At 37.3% G+C, this 26440-nt stretch overlaps 1 protein-coding gene across 1 annotated transcript in view; it reads left to right on the top strand.

Moving 5' to 3' along the window:
• The window catches only part of LOC143879674 (vacuolar protein sorting-associated protein 52 A-like), a 40221-nt gene that overhangs the window by 9081 nt on the left and 4700 nt on the right, over positions 1–26440 (top strand). The window contains exons 6-14 of the mRNA XM_077382169.1: positions 1664–1759; positions 2077–2178; positions 5043–5126; positions 9123–9203; positions 12579–12722; positions 12874–12965; positions 18356–18437; positions 22467–22649; positions 26221–26336. Of these exons, the coding sequence (XP_077238284.1) occupies positions 1664–1759; positions 2077–2178; positions 5043–5126; positions 9123–9203; positions 12579–12722; positions 12874–12965; positions 18356–18437; positions 22467–22649; positions 26221–26336 (980 nt within the window). The remainder of the gene's footprint in view (positions 1–1663; positions 1760–2076; positions 2179–5042; positions 5127–9122; positions 9204–12578; positions 12723–12873; positions 12966–18355; positions 18438–22466; positions 22650–26220; positions 26337–26440) is intronic.

Here is a 26440-nt window from a genome sequence, read left to right as displayed (position 1 = left end):
TACAAATGACATTTCCCACACCAGTCTCAGTATTCATTTTAGATTCTTGCAACCAGATGAAGGCTGTACCCTATTGTGGGATTTTTTAAAAAAAAATTTCTATAATAAAAAATAATTAAATCAGTTGGAAAGGGAGGGATTGGCAGTGAGGAAATCGACATTGTCAAGGTGGTCGATTGGAGGTGGGGGAGGGTTGGCATTAACCCTGAAGCCATCGAATCTCACCAGAGCAAATAGGAGGTGAAATACGGCATGATTGGATTCTCACCCCATGATAGCTTAATCTGGTTATCTAACGTCATGGACTCCCGCCCTTCGAAACGGTCCTCCTCCCCTCCCTTCCTCCAAAAACTCATAAAAGACATTTCTTTGGAAAGCCCACCCGCAAGGTCTAAAGTCAGATTTGGAAGTATGCATAGATAATTCTAGCAGTGGGTCAAAATCCCAATCTGGCAAGCTCCTCTTCCTTGCTCATACTTCTAAGTTCCAACATCAACAGTAGCAACAGTAGCATAAATTCCATGACCAACCACATTCAACAATAACAATAACAACACAATGTGCAACAGCAATAATGTCCTAGTGCCTTTTGGTAGTCGACGGCAATAACAACATCAGCTGTCATCTCACGGACAATTACATCAGCTCTATCAAGAACAAGGCCATGGCCCATCCTCACTACGCCTGCCTCTTGTCTGCTTTCATTGATTGCCTGTGCCACAAGGGGAAAAACAAGCAAAACCCACAGCTCAAAAAACTAAGAAAAAAAAACCCACACCATTACCTTTTCTCTCTCTATCTCGTATTTTTTTCTTTCATTGAGGAAGAAGGTGAAGATGGGTGGTGGCTCGGTTGGAAGAAGCTTGCGCCTTGGAAGAGGTAGTCAGCTCACAGAGATGTCCATGAACTGACGAGTAAGATTGAGGAGGAAGAATTTGAAGAGGAGAATTTAAAAAGTTTGTATATAGAGAAAGGGAATTTGCATGCTTTGTGAATTGCAATGTTGGTATGAATTGGAAAGCTGTCAATTGTCTATATTGCATATATTTATCAGAAGCGAAAGAATGCGTTCTGCATTTAGATTCTCGTATGGTGGGTTACACTTGGCTTGGTGATCCTTGGGGGTTGAAATTAATGGGCAATTTGTGGAATTTACTTCGGATTTCCTTCCATCATATTCATAGGAGAACAAGTGAGATTGCTGACTCCCTTGCTAAGGAGTGTTTATCAATGTTGTCACTTTCAGAAGCGGTTTCTTTTCCTCTCTTGTAATACTTTGCCTTATATGTATTTCCATTGTTCGTATTTGTTCTCTGTTTTATCATTGAAGTTTATTCCTCATATATGTCTGTAGTAATGATTCATCTCTTGCTTAGACAGAAAAAGGATATAATAAAAGTATTAGCCTTTAGTTTAAAAAAAATGGCAGTGTTTTGGAATGTTTATCCCTTTTCTAGTGCTCGTATTATTACATAAAGGCATTTTAGATATAGACCTGCATATCGATTGTCGCATTTGTAGATGTTTTAGTAGATTCCATCCAACGGTTGCACTTCTTGGTTCATTCTTTTATGTCTAACTTCACAAGTTATATCTTACTTGCCATTCAAAAAAAAAGAGAGGAGTTGTATCTTACTTTTGTTTTGATATCGTTGTCTCATAGGTAGTGGCTAATATATTAGCTAAAGGCACAAAACTGCGGGAATACGCGAAGGGTGTTGAAAACAACATACGCCAAGTTGAACTGGACTCAATTCAGGTTGGTGCATTTGGGTTTCAAAGTTCATTTTTTGTTTCCTTTTCAGTTGGTGATATCATTTAATCCTTGCATAGAATTATATGCTTATTTACATGGAGAGGCTTCTCTGAAATGTCTGAGTAGACCAAACTTCTTGTTGTAAGATAACAACAAGGCTTTTAAGTCATTCTTCATGCTTAAGTAAATGATACTAGTTGATTTATTCTCTCTAAGCAAACCATTCCATGCAAATTTGCCTCCAGCAACATACTAATCATATGCCATTGTATGCCTGCTCTGGTTTTGTTCATTTAGGGTTTCTTTCGCTATCTTTGCAGGACTATATAAAAGAAAGTGATAACTTGGTCTCCCTACATGATCAAATTCGTGACTGCGATAGCATTTTATCACAGATGGAAACTCTTCTTGGTGGATTTCAGGTATATGATCTTTTTCATTCTTGTCTGTTCCAACTGGTGCAGAGTGTGATGCAAAAAAAATCTTCTTTGAATTCATCAAAGTTGAAGAGATTGGAGAAATCTTGACAATCCAACCAGTTGATCTTCGAAAATATTACTAGAGATAAATTACCAATAAAATCTGATCAGTCCAAATAAAACTAAGTAAAGCTCAAAACTCAGCAAGTGATGTTTGTAATTATGCATATTTATTGATTAACCCATTAAAATGTTCAAACTGCATGCCCGTGTCTGATATATGACTCATATGCATATATATTTGATTATTTATGCATCCATGACCTCTTAAATCATGCTTTAATCCTAATAATTTGTTTAAGATTACTTAAATCCTAATAATTTGCTCTAATCTGATAGCGGCATTTCCTTAAAAATGAAAATACAAGAATATGCTCAACTGATAAATTCGACTCATTCTAGCCTAAGAAAACTGCCTAACTTGGCCCAAGTTCTTAACGGCATGAAACCAACTCATCTGTAGTTGTCTGGTCCCTGACAATTTCTTATAAATTGGTCTATGCTATGATTTGTAGACACGGACACAAGTGTCGCATGTCGAGACGGACATGAAGTGTCGGACACGGCAAACCCAAAGTATATATAATCATAATTTGTCGATATAGATTCGTGTGTCGAGTTTCAACACGGATATGAGTTGTCTAACATGGCAACATCTAAAAATCTAGAAATGGTGGCACATACATATATGTAAAAGTATTGACTATTACACAAATAGGTGTCCACACACCCACATTAACTCTTAACACTTCTAGCAATACATTTAAAAGTGTCCAAAGGAGTGTCGACACGTGTGGGCACGCATGTCGTGTCGGTCACCGCAGGACACGTGTGTCAGCAATAAATTTAGGGAAATGTTATCAGCACTACTGTATTTTGATGAGGGCACTCCTCATTTTATTAAAAGTATGGTATTGCCCGCACCATAGGATGATCCAAACTGTCCATTAGATGGGCCACAACCTAAATAGGTTGTGCCCCAAAAATCATTTCCATAGGTTGATCCTAACCCTCCGATCTGAATGTTAGAGGGTTGACCCTAACCGTCTATAGATCGGAGGGTTAGGATCAACCTATGAAAATAATTTTTGGGGTACAACCTATTTAGGCTGTGGCCCATCTAATGGACCGTTTGGATCATCCTATGGGGCGGGCCATACCGTACTTTGAATAAAGTGAGGAGTGCCCTCATCAAAATACAGTAGTGCTGATAACATTTCCCTAAATTTAACGTGTCATCTAAATTAACGTGTCCCCTCTCTTCTTTTTAATAATATTTCTGTTAACTTTCAAAAAAAAAAATTTAACGTGTCATCTAAATCATAGGGTCTATGTGCTTGGCTTTCCACACAAGAGATCCTTTGATCCTCTCAAAACATGACCCCTTTGTAAGGAACATGGTTTTAAATGTCGACCGAAATCCGAAGGACCGAAACCGAAACTACCTGAAACTGAAATTTCGGCCAGAGTCCCAAATTTCGGCCGAAATTTCGGCACAAGTTTGAAATTTGTTTTTTTTTTACTGAATTTCGGCTGGAATTTCGGTTTCGGCTATGTCCAAAACCAAAACTGAAACCGAAATTTTAAACCTTGGTAAGGAAAGCACATGAAACAATTTGCATTGGGCAATGCGTGCGATACGTCTATAGGGAGAGAAGAGAAAACTGTTCACGAATTAAGCTTCCAACTTTGGTTTGGTTCTTATGGAGCGTCAACCTATAATTGAGTAGAATTATTGGCCTGTGGCCCTATGTAATTTTCTCTTGGGGCTTTTGGCTTGTGTTTCCTTTCATTCTGATTGTTGTGGTCTTGTTATGTTGATTCTTTTCTGATCCAAAAAATAAAATAATTGTACATTCTTAGGCATTTTTATCATTGCTATAAGATTTTTTTTGATATATCCTCCTCCCTTGTGTTGAGTTGCAGCCTTGCAGGCATGGCACGCAAAAAACATAATATGACGAAAAGCATTATATGGCGCATATAAAACATAATACATTTTAAAAAGATGGGTAACCTCACTTAGTCTTGAAATTGAAGTACTACGCAGAGTACATATATTACACGATAGATCATTACATACTTTATACCACTGTTTCAATACCCCCGCACGCCAATGGACGACTTGCATAAGTCGACCCCCTTTTACCTTGGCTGAGTTCTTCTCTAAGTCTGCATTTTGCCTTACTAAGTCAATCAAAACTCCTTTGACTCTCTTGGGTTATGACTGTGTCAATCGAGTACTCGGCTGCGCCATGCTGAGTCGACTAGGATTTTCTTTGGTTGGTGTTTTGGCCTGCATCTGCATTTTGAATCACTGCTCCATGCAACTAATCAACAAATTCACTATTCAAAATTTCCTCCCAAGTGTCTAGCCACATTATCAGCTATTGCAAACTTGGGAAATGAGATTCTAGAGTGGTCTGTGTTTGATTTTCCAGTCTAACCTCCTCTTAATTCCGAGTAATCAAATGAATGATTTGTATACATCTATGGTAATTGCAAAATGTTAAATGTATGAAGAAGTATTTGAATATTTGCATTGCCTGTTAGTTTGAGAGGTTTGTAACATGTAGGCTAAGTTTTAATCCAGTTGCTCAAGTTTTGTTGTTTAATGTATTTATGTTTTTGATTTGTGTCTGCTTTTCTACTTTTTTATTTCATTGTTTCGGATTCACAAGACCTTGTTTTTTGTTTTAGTACTGCAAGCACGAATTCTTCATATTTAAATGAGAATTATTACTTTGCTAGTGTATTTGGACTTCTTATCTTTGAAATCATTAATATTTTCAGAAATCTTGTGCTAGGCTGAGATTGGTTCTATAAGTTCAGAAATAAAAAGCCTTCAAGAGAAATCCATGGATATGGGTCTGAAGCTTAAAAATCGCAAGGTATACTATTTTTATTCTTGTATCATTGTTCAAAATGTGCTACATAGCTTGTTGAATTGATGGGCAGAGTCATATGTAAAACTGGGCTACATCTAAGTTGTACCCTGCCACTGTGTTGACTCAGCTTTATTAAATGCCACTTGATCTTGGATACAAAGAAGTTCAAATAGTGCTTGGAAATACCCCTTTGAACCCTTAATGAAATTTTGCTCTTGTTATATTCAAAACGAAAAAAAAGAGAGGAAACAGCTATAACCCTTTGATAAGTTAAAGGAGTCTTTTCAAAAAATTCTGTGACTGGTGTCTGGATTATGCAATGGCAATATTCTTGTTATTCTCGCCCCATGGCTCTGTAATACCATCGGGTTTATGGCATTGTCGGCCCTGAACTGAGACACGACCACTTTGTATATTGAGAGTTATAAATCGTATTGCATGCTCTTCTTCTAGTTGTAATGAATATAATGTCGATGTTGCTGGCCATATGTAAACTCTGTTATCATCTCATTTGGTTTTATTTGTGAACTATGTTACTATTATTAAGTGTCATTTTTAACGTGAAAACAAACAAGCTAATGCGTGGGAAGGTATTACTATAAAGAACAGTAAGGGTGAGAAAAAATTTTAGTTTCTTCACAGGTTACGGACACTTGCTGACAACTATTATTGGAATCACTTTATTTTTCAGCTACTTTAGTCTAGATGCTAATTCCTCGAGAACCTTAATACATTAATTGTGGGGATAAGCCTGAATGCTTTATTTGGGTGTGGGGGAAGTTACCCTGAATGCTTCACTAAGAGAGTATGGTCTGCATGACACCGAATATATTCAATTCTTTAACTCCTTTGTTGAACCAAAATCTAGGGGATTGGTTTAGCCTGTAGATGGGTTTCTCCAGTTGACTTACTTTCCCTTCAGTTCTTTGAGATTGAAGTCCAAGAGATGGCTGCTGGACACTTCCTATTGTTATCTCCATGAAAGAAAGCATTCTTCATATCCAGCTGAAATAGTTTCCATGGCGGACTTGCCGCAAGTGAAAGGAGTACCCATATAGAATTCATTTTTGCTACAGGATCAAATGTCCCACTGTGGCTGATTAGTTAAGTCTGCGACTACCTGTTAACCACAAACCTCGCTTTATATCTGTCAACTGATCCATTGGCCTTGTGCTTAGACAGTAAACAACCATCTACACTCTACGGCCTCTTTCCCTACAGGTAGATCAACCAGTTCCCATGTTTTATTTATTTTTGCATTGCCTTCATTTGTTCTCACATCAGCACGTTGCCTCCTCCCACTTTGGTAGGGAGATAACCTTTGCAACACTATTGGGAATAGACACAAAAGATACAGAAAAAACATATGCACAATATGTTGGAGACAAAGAATCATACCCAACAAAGTTAGAAATAAGATGCAATGTACTGTGACACTGTCATTTGCGTCATGTCAAGATCACTAGGAATAACATATTCAATCAAACTAGACTCAGAAGTAGGAGAAGGCAGAGTAGGGGATCTATTTGGAGAGGATCCATTGATGCCTTCCTTTCGGGCATCTGACATCTGTAATTTATTATTCCATTCAGAACAATGTTTAAAACTCCTTATTGTCTTCTTGCCTGAGTTGTCTCCCTTTTATCTTTTTCAACTTCCCAAGTATGATTTTTCCCTACCAAGTCAATCAAGATTCACACTTTTTCAGCATATCAATAATCAAGGATTACACCAGGACAAGCTTTGGGATCTAGTTTTGATCGATTTGGCTTAAAAATATGAAGGAAACCGAAACACCTGAACACGCGAGGAATAATAAAGGATGACTGGTCTTGACACAAAAGGTGAATAGGCGACTTTGACTGTAATGTACGAGATGTCATCCAATTTATTAGGCATGCTGCAATGAGAATCACTTCAGTCTAGAACTTTTTTGGCACATGCATACTCAGTAACATTCCACGAGTTACCTCTAGCAGCGGGCAGTTCTTTCTCTTTGCAGCCCTATTTTGCCATGGTATTTTGCCATGGGGTGTAAACACATGCACTTTGGTGCAGAATGCCTCGATTTTCCAACGATGCCTTGAGGTTACTTTCAAAATATTTCTTTTCATTATCAGACTGAATATTTGAGTTGTTTCTCAAACTGGGTCAGCACTATTTTGTGAAACATCTCGAACGCATATAAAAAAAACTATAAGCTATCATTAAAAAAAAAGAAGAAGCTACAAGTGAAATAAAGTATTGATAGCGACCCATAACCGCAGCTGGGGAAGAATCCCCCACATTGGGATGCACAATATGAAAGGAAAAAGAGATTCTTTTATGACTTGGTGAAAAAATGCTCCACATTGTTTAGACGATTGACAAAAATACACTAACATAAGTGAATATCTCAGGAAACAAAACTTGTAAAGACTAAAATGACATATGGCACAAACTGGTGTGCCATAGCCTTATTCGCACTGTATAATCACTAAGAACATGACTATGAGACTGAAGAGGTGAAGACCATAGTGGTGGAGAGTCCAGAATGTAAATGACTCTAGCTTCACGACCACTGCCAATTATCCTCCCTATCACCAAGTCCTAAAAGACATAACAATCAGGAACAAAATTCTCATGGTAATTCAAATTTTTTGAACTGCTTTTAACTTATAATAAATTGGCAGACAACTGAGGAACATGCAAGCCAAAAAAGAGAGGTAAGTGATTGCTGATTTTGATGTCATCCTTTCCTGCCATGGAGGAGAGTGATACATATGGAATTTTTACTTTATCTCTCCCAGAGCACAAGAAGTGTGTAGGAAAAATTAGGCATACTCTTACATGTGATTAGAGTCTCTTGAGTCAATGACACATGATGGGCCAAAAGAGGAAGAAAGAAAGACATGATGAACACGGGCTTGTGTACCTGAATGAGTGAAGGAAATGGAGGCTGAGGCACCTTCAAGTTGAGAAAGGAAGCAACAAAGGCATTCCCATCTCATTCCATGCAGGAGATGCTACATCCGATTTGATGACTAAGGCAACCGAGTGTTTGTCCGGCACTAACAAACAGAGGAGTGTTGGACACATGGTTTTAAATTTTCACGAAAACCGACACGAAAAGATCAAAGTGTTTTCATTTCCATCACAGCCGAAATGCATATTGAAACCAAAACTTTAAGTGTATTAGTGCATACCATATCAGTGTGTTCAATAATTATATTTATATGAATTGCATGTGAAATGTGCTGTATTTATACATAGTTATATGAATTACATGTGAAATATGTTATGCATTGAATTATCAGACATGCGTGACAACGCATGCCATTAGGTATTCGTTGTTGTTTAACTATTATAGATCGTTGTTTTGCTTATGTGATGTTCAATTTCTAAAGTTTCATCTTAACATTTATCATTTGCATATGTTTTCATACGTTTCCGTGATTTTTCTGGATTTCCACCTAAATTTTCAGCCAAAACCGAAACGTTTCCATTTCCATGACGACCGAAACGAAAATTTATAACCTTGATTGGACGTAGTAACAACATTGGCCTTCGATTGAGAATTCTGAGCTTTATCCCTTAACCAACACAGTTACCAATCCCACACCGTTGTGTTTGTGGTATGGGAGCATGAAACTTGTATAAGGTCTCATGTTCAATTCCCACGGGGATTGGTACCAAACACCCTCTGCATCCCTTAACCAACACAGAACGCCCAAATGTTTCGGTTTCCTTCCGCTACCTTGATGCATACTGAACTCAAAATGCTTCTATTTATATTGTTTCTATGTTGTCTTTGTATGATAAGTTGTTCTATGTTGTATTTGAACATGCTGCAAACCGTCTGCATGCATTGAGTGGGGATTATAGGCAGAAAAGAAAGAACGCACACCCTAGAACTAAATGCTTGATTTTTTTTATAAATACCAGCTTTTGCTGTACTTCTATTTCTCTTTTTTATTTTGGTTTGTATTGCTTATGTAATTGAAATCTTTTGATCTACAGGGGGCAGAGTTGAAATTGGCAAAATTTGTTGAAGACATTATTGTTCCTCCAAGGATGGTTGACATAATCGTTGACGGAGAGGTAGTTTTCATTTGTTCTTGTCCGCAAACATTGTGTGACATCATTGCAGTTGATGGTCATCTCATATCTGCATCTTCTTCAAGTTTCTTCTGGTGTTCGTGTGCTTTCGAAACATGAAGATGTGAGTGACAAATGATTTCAGTGTCGCTCATGTCAAATAAAGGATGGGAGGGGTGACCTACGTGTAACCAATTTACAATTTTTTGTCAAACTATCACTGTGGATGTGATATTATATGCCGAGCTGTTTATTCTCGAAATCTGCTATTCAATATAGAGGTTTTATTAACCATTCAATATATATTTAGAGGTTTTATTAACTGTGGTCTGTGGAAGTCCATGATTGGTTTGTTTCCGTCACTGTGGAATCCAATGGAAGTCCATGGAAACATTCATATAATTGATCAAAACACACACACGCACACGCACACGCACACGCACTATAGGTTCTCTAGTGGTTGGAAACTTCCATATGATTACAAATTATTTTCTTAGTCAACCATTATAGAAAACAGAATTTTGAAGCTTGCAATCAATTTTGTACTCCTTGAGAAAAGCCCAACCACTCTATTATTTGCCCCCGCTCATTTTGGATAGTGTTTATTCCCCAAATGGGTCATGGATTTTTTCTTTTTTCTTTTTATATACTATTGAAAGCTCAAACTGATCCAAAGTGTTGCTCAATTGTTATGTCTATCTCTTTTCTTTAATTGGTACTAAATGCATTACATGAATGTCTGACAGTAATTATTTAATCATATAGTCATGTAGTGAAAATGTCACATATATAATTTAAATAAATCAAATTAAGTTCAATAATTAATCTTCAGTTATGTAAGGGTCAACACGACAGAAAACATGGCGGCTAGATAATGGGAAGAAGTTGAGCGATAATAGGAAGCACATTGACGAACATGGCAACTATGGTGGGTTTGATGATTGTGGTTCTAGGCGATCAGAAGACCGTGGAGTTGGCCGACAGCATGATCATCAAGCCGGATGAAATATGCCGAGTCCCGCGAAGAGGGAGGTCAAAGGAGAGCTCTATCATGCTCCCCTCCATGGGTGGAAGAGTTCATCGAGCGTGCAACTTTGTCCGTAGGGATGCAACTATAAGGGAGCGTCACAGAGAATAGGAGGTTGCTTTCAATGAGAACTTGAATGTAGTTTATTCAAGAGGGTCAAGAGATATCCAGAGCAGCAAAGAACATGGTTTCAAATGTCATTTTTAGCAGGGACTTTGGTCCCCACAGAAGTGGAACTTCTTTATGGAAGTATATGGATGTCCTTGGAAATACTGTAAGAATCATGAAAGTTTATGGAAGTCCATGGAAACTATGAAAATTTAAGATGTAACTTCAGAAAAAGCTAGAATACGCACAAATTCATATCTAGAAAATCAAACACCCATTGACATGCACTTTCATGCATGTCTGGATCAGTAAACTTTATTCTAAACATAGTTATTTCATGTGTTTTAAAAGTTGATAATCATGCAATTTCTTTTACTTTCAACTTACTCATCTTATAAATGTAATGCCATTATAATTCCTTGATATATGGGGTTTCTTGGTTATGCGTTCACAACTTACTCATCTTATTAATTCCTTGATTCAAAGTTCATACTTGCTTTGGCATTCAGTTCAGGCATGATCTGTGGTGTGGTAAGTGTGATCTGAAGGGGGGTTTCCCTGGTCACTTTAGAGTAGTATCAGACCATGAGGGCTGTGTCTGGAGGGAAAGATGGAGTCAAAAGTTAGCTTTTGCCACAATTTCTTTGATCAGGAGATTGGCACGGTGGTGGATTTCATGGGGAGATTGAAGCTTGTGTTTCATCAATAGGCGAGATAGGACAAGAATGTGTGGATTTGGAGCTCCGATGGTTTGTTTCCTGTCAGTTCCTTTCGATGTTTGATCTCGCTAGCCTCTACTTCTCGTGAACATCACAATTTCTGGTTGAGCTTTTTCCCACAAAAAAATACATTTTTTCCCATTCAAGAAACGACGAGGACGAATGAAGTGGTTATACATACAAATTCATTTACGGATCTATATACTTCGATTGGAACCGGAAGTTCTAGAACAGGCGGCTGGTATACCACCATAATGAAACTGCATCCTATTTTTTGCATTTGGATAGGATTTTTGTTGGCTTCACTGGGAGGCTCACGTAGTTTGTTACATCAGCTCCAAAAGGAGCAGTTGCATTGGAATCGAAAAAATTCCGTAGAGTTCATAATTTTTTTGCAGGTAAGCTGCCGCTAGATGGAAGAACAAATCCTTAGACAATTGATCTAGATTCTAGAGGCTCAATCCCTCTTGGACTTCACAATTGCTTAAAAGGAGTCAAAGTAATGACTGTGACAGGTCAAGGCACTTCTTCTACTGTTCCCGTCCGCCTAGAATGCCGGCCCATGAATTCTTCAAAATGGGCCGGCAGGCAGGCGAGGGAATGGGCGGGCACTATTAACCAAGTCAAGCCTAGTTCTCGCTGATAGGCGCTGGTAGCTTTCTCCTTGCTAGGAGGGCATTTCAGCATGTGTTTCACTTGGCCAATGAAGGCGCAAACTCATTGGATTGTAGTCAGCAGGGTTTTAAATTTCGGCCGAAACGAAATTCACTAGAAACCAGAATTCTACAAGATTTCTTCGGCGGAATTTTTCCGAAATTTTGTTTTTACCCTTTACAAAATTTCCACCGAAATTTCTAAAATTTCTGTGGAAATTTTAAAAATACTGAAATTATTATCGTAATTTTACATGATTTAGGCCGAAATTTCCACCGAAACCATCACCGAAACTGAAATTTAAAACCTTGGTAGTAAGGTGGAGAGGGATTCTTGTACAATTTTTTATCATTACCCCCTTGAGGTGATAAGTGTTTTGCTGTTTTTTCTGCGGTGTTTCCGTTTGCTTTTGGATGCTGCCTTTGGCCATCTCAGCCGATGCTCCCCTTCTCTTCTCTTTTAATAAAGTATTTCATCATTAAAAAAAGAAGGGGAGTATGTAGCACATATTAAATGGGATATACATTATGAAGTGGGCAATTGTAGAAGTCCAAAGCTAGAGACAACATCATAGATGGAATCCAGTGTGCACCCACATGATTATAGTAATATTAATAAACAGGTGGTACAAAAAGAAATGGATATTTTCATGGCATTGTTTCGAGATGGCGTCTTCTATTACTATGCCAGAGCTACCTCATACTTTGACACTTGCATCTGTATTTAGAACTCCTAATTGTTATGGATTCATTCCCAACATTCTCGATGTTTGCACTTTATTGTCTTAGCTTTACTACTTTAGATCTGCCTTATCTTGGTATTTCTTGTATATGCAATTTACAAGAACAATAAACTGTCTTTCCTATGTAGGTGAATGATGAATTTATGAGGACACTTGAGTTACTGAGTAAGAAGCTGAAATTTGTTGAAGTTGATCCTATGGTGAAAACATCAAAAGCTCTAAAAGATGTTCAGCCTGAGTTGGAAAGACTAAGGCAAAAAGGAGTCTCGAAGGTTTTTTTTTTTTTTTTTTTCTGAAATCAAGTCTCAAAGGTTGTCAATATATAAAACAGAGTTGAACTGGTATTCCTTAACTAGTGACATGCATATTTCATCCCCTTGAAATGCTTGACTTACCATCCCCCCCCCCCCTCCCAATATGCAGGTATTTGAGTTCATTGTTCAGAAGCTTTATGCATTGAGAAAGCCCAAAACAAATATTCAGATTCTACAGCAAAGTGTTCTTCTAAAATACAAGTGAGTTCTTTCTGTTAGCATATTGTCAAATTCTTTCTCTTTATGAACACTAATTCAATATTATATATTCTGAATGAGTTATGGATCAAAGAAAGTAATATGTTTTTTGTCCATCAGCAAAGTTAAATCCTTCCTGATTGTGCTTTTAGATTTCTTCTGTGAAGACTAGTGCTTCTTTGCATGAAGGTAGATTGTTTGTCATGTTGATTAGATTGCATTCATTTTATTATTTTCGTTTATATATCATTATCGGCTACGCAAACAAATAAGTTATTGAAATAGAAAAAGGAATATTATACAAAATGTTGAAACTACTTTTATTTTATGAGGTTATGAACCAGAAAAAGAGTTCTCATTTTGACACTATCTTTATTGCTATCTTCAAGTTCTTCACGAGTCAATCTTAGGATCCATGTGGGTTTGTTGCAAGTGTTGATTGGTATTTTGATAATTGTTTTAAATTTTTATCCTAGGATAATAGAGAAGTTGCTCGATGTTTTTAATGATTGATTTTAATGTTTTAGTGCATTAAAACTCAAAACTTGGTTTATTTTCCTTCTTTAAAAACAAGGGCGATGATTTAATTTTCAAAAAAAAAAAAAAAAAAAAAAAACTCAAAACTTGGCCAGTTGCATTCATTAAAAAAAAAAAGGCAAGTTGCTCAGTTTGACCAACCATGTAAACTTTGGTTGCACGTAGTTACCTCGTTGACTAGTGGTGAATTAGAATTTAGTAGTCAATGGGTGTAATAGTAGTGAAGTAGTCTCCTCTTAGAGTAGTGGTAAGTACTGAATACTGATTGGTTGTTAACTGTAGAAGTTTCCTTGCGCGGAGTGTCATTACGAAATATGTGGGCAGTGTCTCATTCCTTACATATATACCTTTTTGTCTTCTAAGATGTCACACGGGCAGACAAGGAAGAGACAAAGGGAAGACAAGACGCGTAGTGTCCTAGTAGTTTGAATTTAAACATGCAACCGAGCACCATTAATAGATGATGTGGCACCCCAAAACCAGTCAAGACTCAAAACACCTAGTAAATCCCAGAACTTGTGCAACCAAATAGACCCCTAGGATTTGCTGAATTTTAAGGGACTCACTATATGATGTTGATTTTTTATAGTTCAACTTCAAAATACAATGTTTTTCTAGCTGTTAAATGATATGAACAACCAGTCTTAACTATTCAAAAAACATAATCCTTAGTTCAAGTGCTATTTTAAAGCCATGGCTAGTTATAGTAAAAAAGTGAATAATCTTGCATACTTTGGTAGCTATAATTTTTCCTTTCATGCAATGTATTATTTACAATATTTCTTTTGTGGCAATATTTAGCTTGCAAAAGAACCTCGCACCACATATCCAGTGATAGCCTTTTTAGGATGGCATACTTGTTGGTCACCTTTATGCTAAAACCTTGGAGGAGTCATATAGACTTGCTCATGAAGGTCCCCGTTAAGAAAAACATTCTTGATGTTGTGTTGATGGAGATGCATGGCCAAAATAGTAGTAACAGGCTCATGTACTCTAACATAATTCAACTTGGAAACTAGAGACGTCCAGTAGCCCACCTTGTAAGTCTGCTTGAATCCTTACGCCATAAGCCAAACCTCATATATGTCAACAGTGCGATTTGCTTTGTGCTTTAGCATGTATCCACTTGCACCTTCCTGCTTGCTTTGCTTTTTAATGTTGTATTGATGGAGAGGCCATGCCAAAATAGCAGTACTAGGCTAACATAATTCAACTTGGAAACCAGAGCAAAAGCCTCTGGAAGCCAACTTTGTAAGTCTGCTTGAACCCTTTGCGTAAGCCTCTGGTAGCCATTTGCTTTGTATTTTAACGTGTATCCACTTGGACCCTCCCGCTTACTTAGAGTAACTCTACCAATCCATTTTTCTTTATCTTCAGAGGGCTTCATGTAGTCATTCTTTGCTTTTTTCCATTTGGGGGTCAGCAATAACATCTATAGCACTAACACGAGCGTCGATAAAAGTTATGATAGAAAGAAAAGGTCGATTTCAAAGTGCTTCCTTCCATTTGGGGTCAGCAACAACGTTTATAGCATTAATAGGAACGTCGATAAAAGATATGATAGAAAGAAAAGGTTGATATCATATCAAAGCGACATAATTTGATAAGAAATAAATTGCCTATAAGCTCAAAAAAAAGAAAAAAAAAAGAAAAGAAAAGAAAAACTTACAAGGCTAACTAAACATGGACGTTTACCGTCACAAGGCAATATGTAGATCAGGATCGAACAAATTAGAGGAGAGGAGAATCCAAGGAAATGATTTATTGGCGGTCAAAAGAGCTCATAAGCAGTACAACTCTTCTTGATTGCTGCGAATATAAGTCTACCCCCGCATTGGCATTTGCTACTCTTTCAATGAGTGTTGTCCCACCAACTCATTAGAAACATGGTTTTCAATAATAAGAAGGGGAACACCACTCCTATATTCTACACTATCTCTCCTTAACGAGTGAAGGAAAGATGTTGATATGCCGAGGTGGAGAAAAAAGGACCTGACTCATGAAAGCTGGCATTCCTATATGCTCCATTCAGTTGTGTTACGTCAGGGGAAAAGGAAATGGAAAACAGGCCATTTGTCATGGTTTGGCAAAAATCTGGTCATTTTGTTGAATAACTTATGAGAAGGAAACATTCGACGTGGATTCCTCTGAAGGTTACGTATAAATGTAATTTCTGTAGTTGCCTTTCCGTCTTCTAGCTACGGAAAAGGCGAAAATCGCTCTGGATTCCACTTTATTGGGACTCAAAAATCACAACTCTCTAGTCTCTTCTTTCCTCTCTTGTGTGTAAGCCGCTCCTATATTTTGGGTGGATTTTTGGGTTCGGGATTTTTGTGCGTTCGTCTCTCTTCTCCCTTCTCCCTTCTCCCCCCTCTCCTCTCTCCCTTTTCTTGCAGGCTTGAAATGGGTTTCGGGTGTTAGGAGGGGGACACAAAGTTACAGCTTCCTCTCTCCACGGCAGGGAGGCAGGCTCTGATCATGATTTAGGCTCTCATCATTGTTCAAGCCCAAGCCCTTTTAGAAGTACAACACCGCCATCATCGATTGTTCCCTTCTCTACTTCGTCTACTTCTTCGTGATGATTCTGCGGCAGAGATGAAAACTCGAGCTTTTAGAAGAGAAAGAGAAGAAGCAGAAGAAGAATAGAAGGGGGTCGAATTTGCAGTCGCATTTCAGATGCTCTATTTGATCTCCTTTTTCTTTTGTTTTCCTAGTCTACTTCTTTTATATGGTTTATGTTTTTGATTTGAAAATGAACTGGAGATAATATATAATATGGGAGGGTTTCTTTTTCTCTCTTGTTTACATTTTTTTTCTGGTGCAGGGAAATAAGATTCAAATGGATGATGAGGAGTGGATAGAGGTGGTTAAACATGGCTTTTCCTTCTTGGGTTTTTGCTATGCTTCAGAACAAGTGTTGAACATGCGATGTACTTGGCTTGTGAAAGCCAAAGCACTCCTTTTTTTCCTGTCTCATCTAATTTCCATCACAAGGATCCTCTCAGCAGCACTTGGGCACTTCAAGTCGAATTCCTGGCTTAACATAGATTTTAGCCTATTTGAGGGTATAAATATGTTGGTGTGATTAAGGATATGTACGATGGAGCAGTAACTAGTGTCAGAACCACGGATGGCACGTCTAGTGAGTTTCTAATTACAATAGGACTGCACCAAGGATCAGCTCTAAGCCCTTATCTTTTTACGCTAGTTATGGATGAGCTTACGGAGGGTATCCAGGATGAGGTGCCATGGTGTATGTTATTTGCAGATGACATAGTATTAATCGATGAAACCAAAGAAGGAGTAAATGCTAAATTAGAGTTATGGAGAACTACTTTGGAATCTAAAGGTTTTAGACTGAGTAGGACTAAGACAAAATATATGGAATGCAACTTTAATAATGTAAGGAGGCGGGACGAGGACGTAGTAAATATGACTAGATAGGAGGTACCTGGATATCTTTCGCTATCTTGGTTCAATTCTACATAAGGAAGGAGAGATTGAAGAGGATGTTAACCATAGAATAAGAGCAGGTTGGTTGAAGTGGAAGCTTGCCTCCGGAGTTTTGTGCGACCGTAAAATCCCTACCAAGTTGAAGGGAAAGTTTTATAAGACAGCTGTGAGGCTAGCCAGCTCAGAATGTTGGGCCACCAAGAAGCAGCATGTGCATAAGATGAGTGTAGCAGAGATGCGAATGCTTAGATGGATGTGCGGCCACACTAGGTTAGATAGATTTAAAAATGAAGACATTCGTAAAAAGGTGGGGGTGGCACCAATTGAGGAGAAGATGAGAGAGCACCGCTTAAGATGGTTTGGACATATCCAACGTAGGCCTTTGGATGCTCCGGTGAGAAGAGGCGACTCGTGCCAAATTGATGGAGTAAAAAGAGGTAGGGGTAGACCGAAAACAACTTGGGTAGAAACAGTGAGGAAAGACTTGATAGCTAGGAACATAACAGAGAACATGACCTTAGATAGGATAGAATGGAAGAAAATGATCCACGTAGAAGAACCCAACTAGAACCAGGATTAGAGCCCGGTAGACTACTTTTATCTTCTTCATGAATTTTTTTCTCAAGGATTCATTTAGCCAACCACAACTAGTTTGAGACAAAGGCTTTGTTGAGTTGAGTTGAGGGTATAAAAGAAAGCTCATTTTCTTAAACACTTGCATTTAAGAAATATGTAAGTCTAATGTACAATAAGTATCCTATGTTCCACACTAACACTCAAATTGATGCACTGGGTCATAAATCATCAATTTGCAAACCAATAGGTCATGTCTAGCTGGAGTCGTTGCTTTCGTGTAAATATCATAAGGCTAGTTTGATGAAGATCTATATGGCAATGTAATCCACCAACTATACTGACGGATATAATGGCAATCTGACAAGTCGTGGACTCGATCTCTCATTTCTCAGTTTTCGTTTGCTTGCTTTTATCATTCACGCGTGAAGTGCTAAAGTTGTCACCAGTATTACCACAAGAAAGGGGAGAGGGGATCACATTGTCTGAGACCTCTAGAAGGGTGAAAATGACCAGTGATTGGGCCTCTAGCTCAATTGTCAAGGCTTTGTTCTTCAATAGGGTGGTCGGAGGTTCAATCCCAGCTTACCTGCCCAAAAAAAGGGTTGAAAATGAACATACTTGCCCGCATTAACCAGAATGGAAACTCTGTAATCTCAATAGGTAAATTAGAAACATGTTTATGTTCTATGATTGTTGTGGCTAGTTCTAGTAGTTAAGAAAGTTTTGAGGATCATTACAGAAGAAAATAAAAGGCACAGCTTTGAGGATCTTTGTCTATTTTACATTTATATTACTTAATTATGATTCATGTTAACTTGAAATTGCAGGTATGCTGTTTTCTTTCTTAAAGAACATGGTAAGGAGGTTTATCTCGAGGTTCGTGCAGCATACATTGACACAATGAACAAGGTAACACTAGATTTAGCTCTAGAAAAAACCAATTTTCTCAGGAATATTGCCTTCTTGTATATTAAATAGAAGTGCTTTTTTTGGTTTTTGTTTGTGCCTCTCTTTTCTGGGGCTTTTGTATTCTTGCTTTGGATGTATTTTGACCATATCGGTCATTCAGGTTCCCCCCTTCCTTCTAATATAACCCTTGCCATTTCTCAAAAAAGGAAAAAAGAATGTGCTTTTGCTTGTCTAGAAACTAGAAAGTATAATGCATGGCACTATTGCAATTGCTAAGACTGTAGGTGGTTTTATTATATTCTTACTTTTATATATATTATCAATCTCTTCTATTCTCAAAACAATGCTAGTATTTAACTAGTGGATGAGTTTAATAAAAATCCGATCGATTTTTTCCCTAGTGGCTTTATACATTCAAATTGGTTGATTGAATTTTCCATTGATGCATCACTTGTTTAACTGAGCTACTTTTTTTATTATGAGATTCCTAGTGGCTTCATGCCAGATTAGTTGAAGCTTCATTAGCACGGCGCTTACTTTTGCTAGCCATGTTTATATTCATATTGGTCAACAACATGACTTATTTTCAGAATGCTTCTCTGTTTTTCTTTGTATCATTGGATATGTTAATGGCAAATTGAAATGTGACTGCGTTTTAACAAACTCGTAAGTCACAGGGTGTATATATGTGCATGCATGTATACTAGCACGCAGGTACCCCTACATATAGAGAAACAGATAATCAGGTGAAAGAGAAGTATGCCCTATACAAAGAATAATTGACGAAAGGAAATACATGAGATACTTTTGTCTTATACTCTTCTTCAATTGGTTAATGGTTGTCCATCAAGGCGATGTTGCAAAATATGGATGCAAATTTCTGATAAGTCTTGTATCTTTATGTGCTAATCCTTCAACTGTACACTGTAGATCTGAGCCAAGGTTTTAAATTTCAGCCGAAATCCGAAATTTCGGTAGGGACCGAAACCGAAATTTTCCGAAATTCATTTTTTCGCCATTTTCGGTCCGAAATTTCGATTTAATGGATTATTTATTAAAAAGAAAATAAGTGTTACAAAATTTCAGAATTTCGGTCCAAAATTTCGAAATTTGGGTCCGGAATTTGGAACCAAATTACCAAATTTCGGACTGATTTCGGATTTCGCCGAAATTTCGGTTTTCGGTGGGGTCCGAAACGGTTACCGAAACCGAAATTTTAAACCATGATCTGAGCAACTGTTTGTTTGATAGTGTTATCTGTATATTTCATCTGGACATGATAACGTAGACTAGGTGATGGCTATAATGCACTTAGGTTGCTACAATAAGCATTCCACTTTTAATATGGGATTTTTTAATTAATTAAAAAAATAAAATTAAAGGCAAGCATGATTCAGCACTAAAAAAGACAAGGCCCATCTCTAATTATTAAGTAGGCATTCCAAGCCATGTTATTAGCTGTAAGATTGGAAAAACTTGTTCCGGGACTGTAAGACCAGAAGCTATCACTTCCATGGCCTTGAAATGTACTTCATTGGTTGTGTGGGTGCTATGGGTAGTGTCATTTTTTGCTTTGACAGAGAATTTTGTATGTTTTGTTTGGCCCTTTTTCTCTTGTGTTTTCCATGTGCTTGGATGTTTCTCAACATTTAGGTATGGCTGCCATAAAATGATTTGAGGACACCCAATGTGGACAGCAGGGCTGGGACTGCTAGCATTTCTCTATCTTCAAGTGTATGGTTACCCATCCAAAAATAATTAGTCCAATTCGAATGTCGTTTCCCAATATCCAACATGCTCTGGTGGTTAGAGGGAATAAGTTCCCTATGCCATGAGATGTAGGGTTCAAGATTGGTAGAGAGATTAAGAACTTGAGAAACCGAAAGAAATGGGCCATAGCTATTGACCAATGTCATGTTATTAAGATTCGTTCGTTATGATATCATAGTTAAATTTTCATTATCTGTCTACATGAGTTGAGCTTTTCTGAGCCAAGCGGCACATTTGTTGCTTAGAATTGTCTAGATCAAATACGATTGTGACTTTGTCCATCACAGAGATACATGACTGTGACATGACATTGTGGGAACTACATAAGGTGCCTCTAACTGAGTTTCACGTTACAAATGCAGTCTCAACCGTCACTGCTGAAGTCATTCATCCACAGCCGTACCTTAGGTATTTGTGTCTAGGGAGTGATTATGAATAATGGGTGTGTTGGATTGCCGAATAGGTAGTCCTAGATGAGACCCTATCCTAGATTGCATTGCACTTCTCTTTCTTTTTGAGGATACAGTGCTGCTTTGGATAGATCTTATCCTGCATAGTTGTGTGACAAATGGTGGATAATTCGTATCCTAGAATAGGTTTTATCTAGGACAGTTTATCCTGCATTCAAACTTCCCCAATAAATTGCTGCTTTGATTCAATGCACAAACAGTTTGAGGTCCTACTTGCTTAGAAAAACTAATAATTGTAACCTATTATGTTCTCAAGCATCGATGAAACACATTGAATTCATTTAGGTCCTCTTATTTCATTTTGGAAATATTGGCCTTATTTTCTAGCAAAATCCAAATTATTTAGGATTCTTTATTACTTGGGGGCTGCATGGCATGATCAATTTTGAGAAAGTTATTGATATTTTCTTGGCTATTAAATGTTTTTTTAAATCATAATAAAAAAGTACTTCTAATTTGGTGAGTGGTATTTTTCAAGTTTTGGACTTTTAAGATTTTGGAAATTATTCATTTTAAATTTGAATTAAAATTACTTTAGTCTATGAATGAAATTATGAGTATATAAAGTATTGCAAGAAGCTCCGTTTGTCCTGGTTTCGTGCATGGTACATGCTTAAAGCCTTAAACAACACATGTTGTGGGCCAAACAATTGCATGGTGGACCAGTCCTTGTTGTGTTGTGGACACTAATAGGGAATATATAATACTATAATATCATTGCATTATCTTACCATTGTATAGGTACATTAGATGTGGATGGTTATTCATACACCAGTTATGGGTAAGTTGATCATTGTATATTCTACCTGTTATGACGCAAATATAAGAAGAGAATTGGAGATGAGAAGAGAAGGAAAAAATTGAAGAAGAGAGAAGGTAGGAGAGAGATAAGTCGTGAGGTTGGGAAAGTGCGACCATACCAATATCATGAATTTTCTCTTTGGTATTATTCATATCAACTTTAAGAAAGTACATATCACTCATAAGTTAAATGGAAGGGAAAAGGCTAAAGTACCCTTCCATCTGTGCTAAACATAAAGAAAATAAACTTCAACACTATTATGATCATATTTAACTAAAATAGGATTCTTGGAGTAATGTATTTGATTTATTTTAGATACGTATTTTCATGATGCCAGATCAGAGCCAAGAGCTAGGGTTTTGATTCTCTTCAGCCGTGCGTTTAGTTTCCTTATTTTCTTCTTAAATTGTTACTTGTTTATGCTGTCACTCATGGATAATTTCTTAAATGTCCAAGTGACACAGTGCATGCTTTGTTTTATAATAACATCTCCTTAATTCACATGTAAAAAATAAGAAACTCATGTATGCATGGGCCTTAGTGTTTTGAGTTTTTTCTTAGTGTGTAGTAGAAAGTGATAACATGAGATGATGAGAATTATTTGTATCCAAGTTTTCTTTTACTCTTTTCATCTCTTGAAATGAGGTAAGTGCTCATTCAAGTAGGGCTAGTTATTTTATAAATATGTGGGAGTTTTAGAAAGGTAATGATTTGTGAAAAACAAAAGTGCTTTATTGTTAAAATGGTGGGCTGTGGAGGAGATACAAATGCGTGGCAGCATATCCTACCTTGAATTTAATAGTCATATATTTTTCATTAGTTTCAGAAGGAGTTATTTGTTGAGTTTCGAACAGTAAGAATCTACTCTCCTTTTCAAATGTGGACTTCTTTTGTTGGCAATGGATCAGATTGATGTCATCTCATATATATTGTAGTTGATTAATTTGATCTTTTACCATTATTGACATAAAATGATTTTAATACCAGGTTCTAAGTGCGCATTTCCGTGCTTACATACAAGCATTGGAGAAATTACAACTGGATATCGCAACCTCAAGTGATTTGATTGGAGTAGAGACCAGGAGCACTAGCCTTTTTTCAAGAGGACGAGAACCTTTGAAGAATAGATCTGCTGTTTTTGCACTGGGGGAAAGGATAAACATTTTGAAGGTATTTCACTCCTTGATGACGATATATAGTTTGTTATATTCTTTCATAATAAAATTCTTGCATCTGGTGAATCTCTTCAAGCATTTATGTTAAGTATGTTGAAATGATAGTCTAATCATTAATTATTCAAAAAATGCAAAAACTTGATGATGAATCTTTCAAAACAATTTTGAAAATCTTGGTGAGATGATGGTTGAATCATCTAAGTTTCAGATGCATAAAACCTGATGATTTTTGGGACTCAGCTGTTGGGTCCTGCAAAAGCAATTAACACAAGCAAGTTTCATGACCAATTCTGAGTTCTAGCTTTGTAACTGACTAAATAGAAGCATATTATCTTTAATTATTTTAATTTTCTTACTACTAATGCAAAATGAAAACTACAGTTTTGTTTTTTTAAAGTGAGGACTACATGTCATTTACTGCTACATTTTTTTTTGAATGGTAAAAAGATTTCATTGATGAGCAAAAGTTAAGGAGGGGGTCCCTAAAGTACACCAATCAGAATAACAACATAAACAACAAAGGAAAATACAATGAGAAAAAGTTAAGGAGGAAGAAAGTCAAACAGCTCGATGTCTCCCCGAATACGCCTTCTCGAGCTAATTTATCTGCTTCACTATTGGCGGACCGCCGGACATGGATAAATGAAATCGATGACAGCCCAATTCTGTCCTGGATCTTGTCGAAAAGTTCCGTGAATCTCCAAGGTGCCACCTTTGAGCCTCTTAGCCATCGAGGGAATCACCTTCTATCACCACCTTGTTTAGAAATACATTTTTGGAGCATTTTAATTCCATGGTGAATTGCACGAACTTCCGCCTCATTTGCGTCTGCCCCCCAATCGGACCTCTAAATGTCCAAATCACTCCCACCCCCACCCCCAAATAAATAAATAAAAAATCTGCATCTCTCAACAACCCTCCAATTCCAGAAGGCCCAGGATTCCCTAGACTAGAGCCGTCAAAATTCAATTTTAATTTTTAAAACACCTTGAGTGGGAGGTGTCCAACCTTGGATTGTTTTGGGGGTATTACTAGAACCGCTGCAAATCTCCTTCCAACCATGCCATAAATCATAGGCTGATACAAATCTGAAAGAGTCTAGGATTTTCACGCATGAGATGGTTAAAGCGATTACCTTATTGAATAGAAAGCTGGCACTCTTTGAAAGGCCCTTGAATATTCTAGAATTTCGATCCTTCCATAGAACCCATATGGCAGCTAGGAAAGAGACTTGCCATAGTACTTTGCCTTTACTTTTCCATGGCCTCGATGCCAAGAGGTAAATAAACTTTTCAGGGAAAATGGTGCAACTAATTAGGAAATAAATTACTACTACATTTTTTGTGGACTGTGTAATGCTTAAACTTACCTAGTTGATTTAGAATCCACTTAGTCGACTCCGTTTTTTCCCTAACCAAATCAATGTGAAAAAAGAAGGTTGAGACAATAAAGAAGTTGACCTTGTCAATGGCAAACTTATTCAATGCATCCAAGTTGCTCAAGTGTGTGATTTCCATGTTGAGCCCTTGTTTCGTCTTGTGAGCAGAATGGTTTGCTAAGCTATTACTACACGAGCCCAAAATATGTATATGCATACATACATACAAACATGTATTTTTTTTTAATGGTAAGGATAGATTCATTAATAACATACATGCATGCATGCACACACACACACACACACACACACACATATATATATATATATATATATATATATATATATATATATATATATATATAGAGAGAGAGAGAGAGAGAGAGAGAGAGAGAGAGAGAGAGAGAGAGAGAGAGAACTGTTTCTACACACAAGTGTAGATAAGTTATCTACACACTAGCTTAAAATACAGTGGAGGGCATATTGTTTGGGTGATCCAAACTATTCATTTGATTGGCCCCCACATAGATAGGGTGTCCACAAAAAATCAGCTCCATAGGATCATCCCAACCCTACGATTTGTGGAGGTAAAATGGACGTGTATAAACCTTCACAAATTTGTCCATTTTTTGCCTCCACGGTTCGAAGGGTTAGGATGATCCTGTGGAGCTGATTTTTTGTGGGCACCTTATCTATGTGAAGGCCAATCAAATGAATGGTTTGGATCACCCAAACAATGTGGGCCTCCACTGTATTTTAAGCTAGTGTGTAGATAACTTATCTACACTTGTGTGTAGAAACCGTTCTTTCTCTCTCTCTCTCTCTCTCTATATATATATATATATATATAAAGTAGATATTCTTCCATAGAAATGGAAAGGCATGCTTGTGTTTGTGTGTGTATTGGTGAAATATTCAGTAAACACATATGCATTGTAAAAAGGGTGTTTCTAAAAAATAGGTGGTTCTGTAAAATAAGGAAAATGTGTTTAGCAAAAGAAGAAACATATTTCTTATTTCTCCTTTTGAAACACGTTTCTTTTTCTGTGATGCTCAAATTGGATTTTGGGCAGTGGGGACGGGGCATAGATCTTTGAAACAACAAGGAGCTTCACCATTGGTTCATCGTCCATACCTTTTTTGCATGTGAGACGATCTGCGAATTCGGTGGCGGATGGTTTAGCTAGGGAGGGTGTAGCCAAAGATTCTTTACATTATTTGATTCCCTCGCTCCTTGATTCGCTGTTTTTTGGAATAGTTGGTTTTCTTTATTTTCTCCTTTGTAATCTGACCATCTCGGTCTTTTTTAATATATTCTTGGCTACCATTCAAAAGAGAAAAAAGGGAAAAATATAGATACACCCCCTCTAGTTTCTTACACATTCAACTCTAACCCTGACTTTCAAAACATGACAAGTGCACCCCCCGTAGTTTTTTTAACATGACGGAGTAGACGGCGAGGCGGAAATGACCAAAATCCCCTCGTCTTCCCCAACTGAAAATTAGGGTTTGATTCAAACCCTTGTTTATTTATCAACATAAACCCTCGATTTAGGGGTTCTATTTGTCTTCATTCACACCATTATCATGATTTGCACATAAAGCCTAATATTTTAGGGCTTTTTTTTTTGTTTTTATCAATGTTTTTTTTTTTTTTTTGAAATGTGGGTTTGATGTAGCCATGGGGTGGGGTTTCATTGTCTGTGGTGGAGGTAACGGCGGTGGCCGGAGATGGCGACGGTGGCGGTGGGAAATGGCGTAACCCTAATCCCTCTGCAAATGAGGGTATTTCTGTCCTCAAAATATATCATGGTTAGTTTCAGTCTTTCCGTCATGTTAAACTGACAGACCGTTGACGGAGGGGGTGTACTTGTCACGTTTCGAAAGATCAGGGGGTGTACTTGTCACGTTTTGAAAGTCAGGGTTAGAGTTGAATGTGTCAGAAACTAGAAGGGGTGTAAATGTAATTTTCCTGGAAAAAAAAAACAAAGAGCTTCACCATAACTATGTATCGAACAACCTCCCTCAAATGGAAAAAAGAATTATTTTAGATTTTGTCTTCCTTTGTGGTTTATTAGAAGTTCATTTTTAGTTTGAATTTGTAAAGTAAGAAAATGTAGCAATTTTCTTCTAATTTTGTAGGGAAAACTATTTTGGGGTCTGATTTAAACTCTTTCCTTGTTCACAGGAAATTGATCAACCTGCATTGATTCCGCATATAGCTGAAGCAAGCTCTCTCAAATATCCCTATGAAGTTCTCTTCAGGAGCTTGCACAAGCTTCTGATGGATACTGCTACTTCAGAGTACTCACTAGTTTGCTCTATCCTATGTTATTATAAAATCATTTTGAGTACAACTAGGCTTTTCTGAAAATGTAGTTTTGGATGCTGATATATCTCACATCCTA

The sequence above is a fragment of the Tasmannia lanceolata genome, unplaced genomic scaffold (genome assembly GCF_043159265.1).
Source record: "Tasmannia lanceolata isolate RefF3 unplaced genomic scaffold, GAP_Taslan_0.1 ptg000006l, whole genome shotgun sequence".
Taxonomy (NCBI): Eukaryota; Viridiplantae; Streptophyta; class Magnoliopsida; order Canellales; family Winteraceae; genus Tasmannia; species Tasmannia lanceolata.
This window is presented reverse-complemented; position numbering and strand designations above follow the sequence as displayed.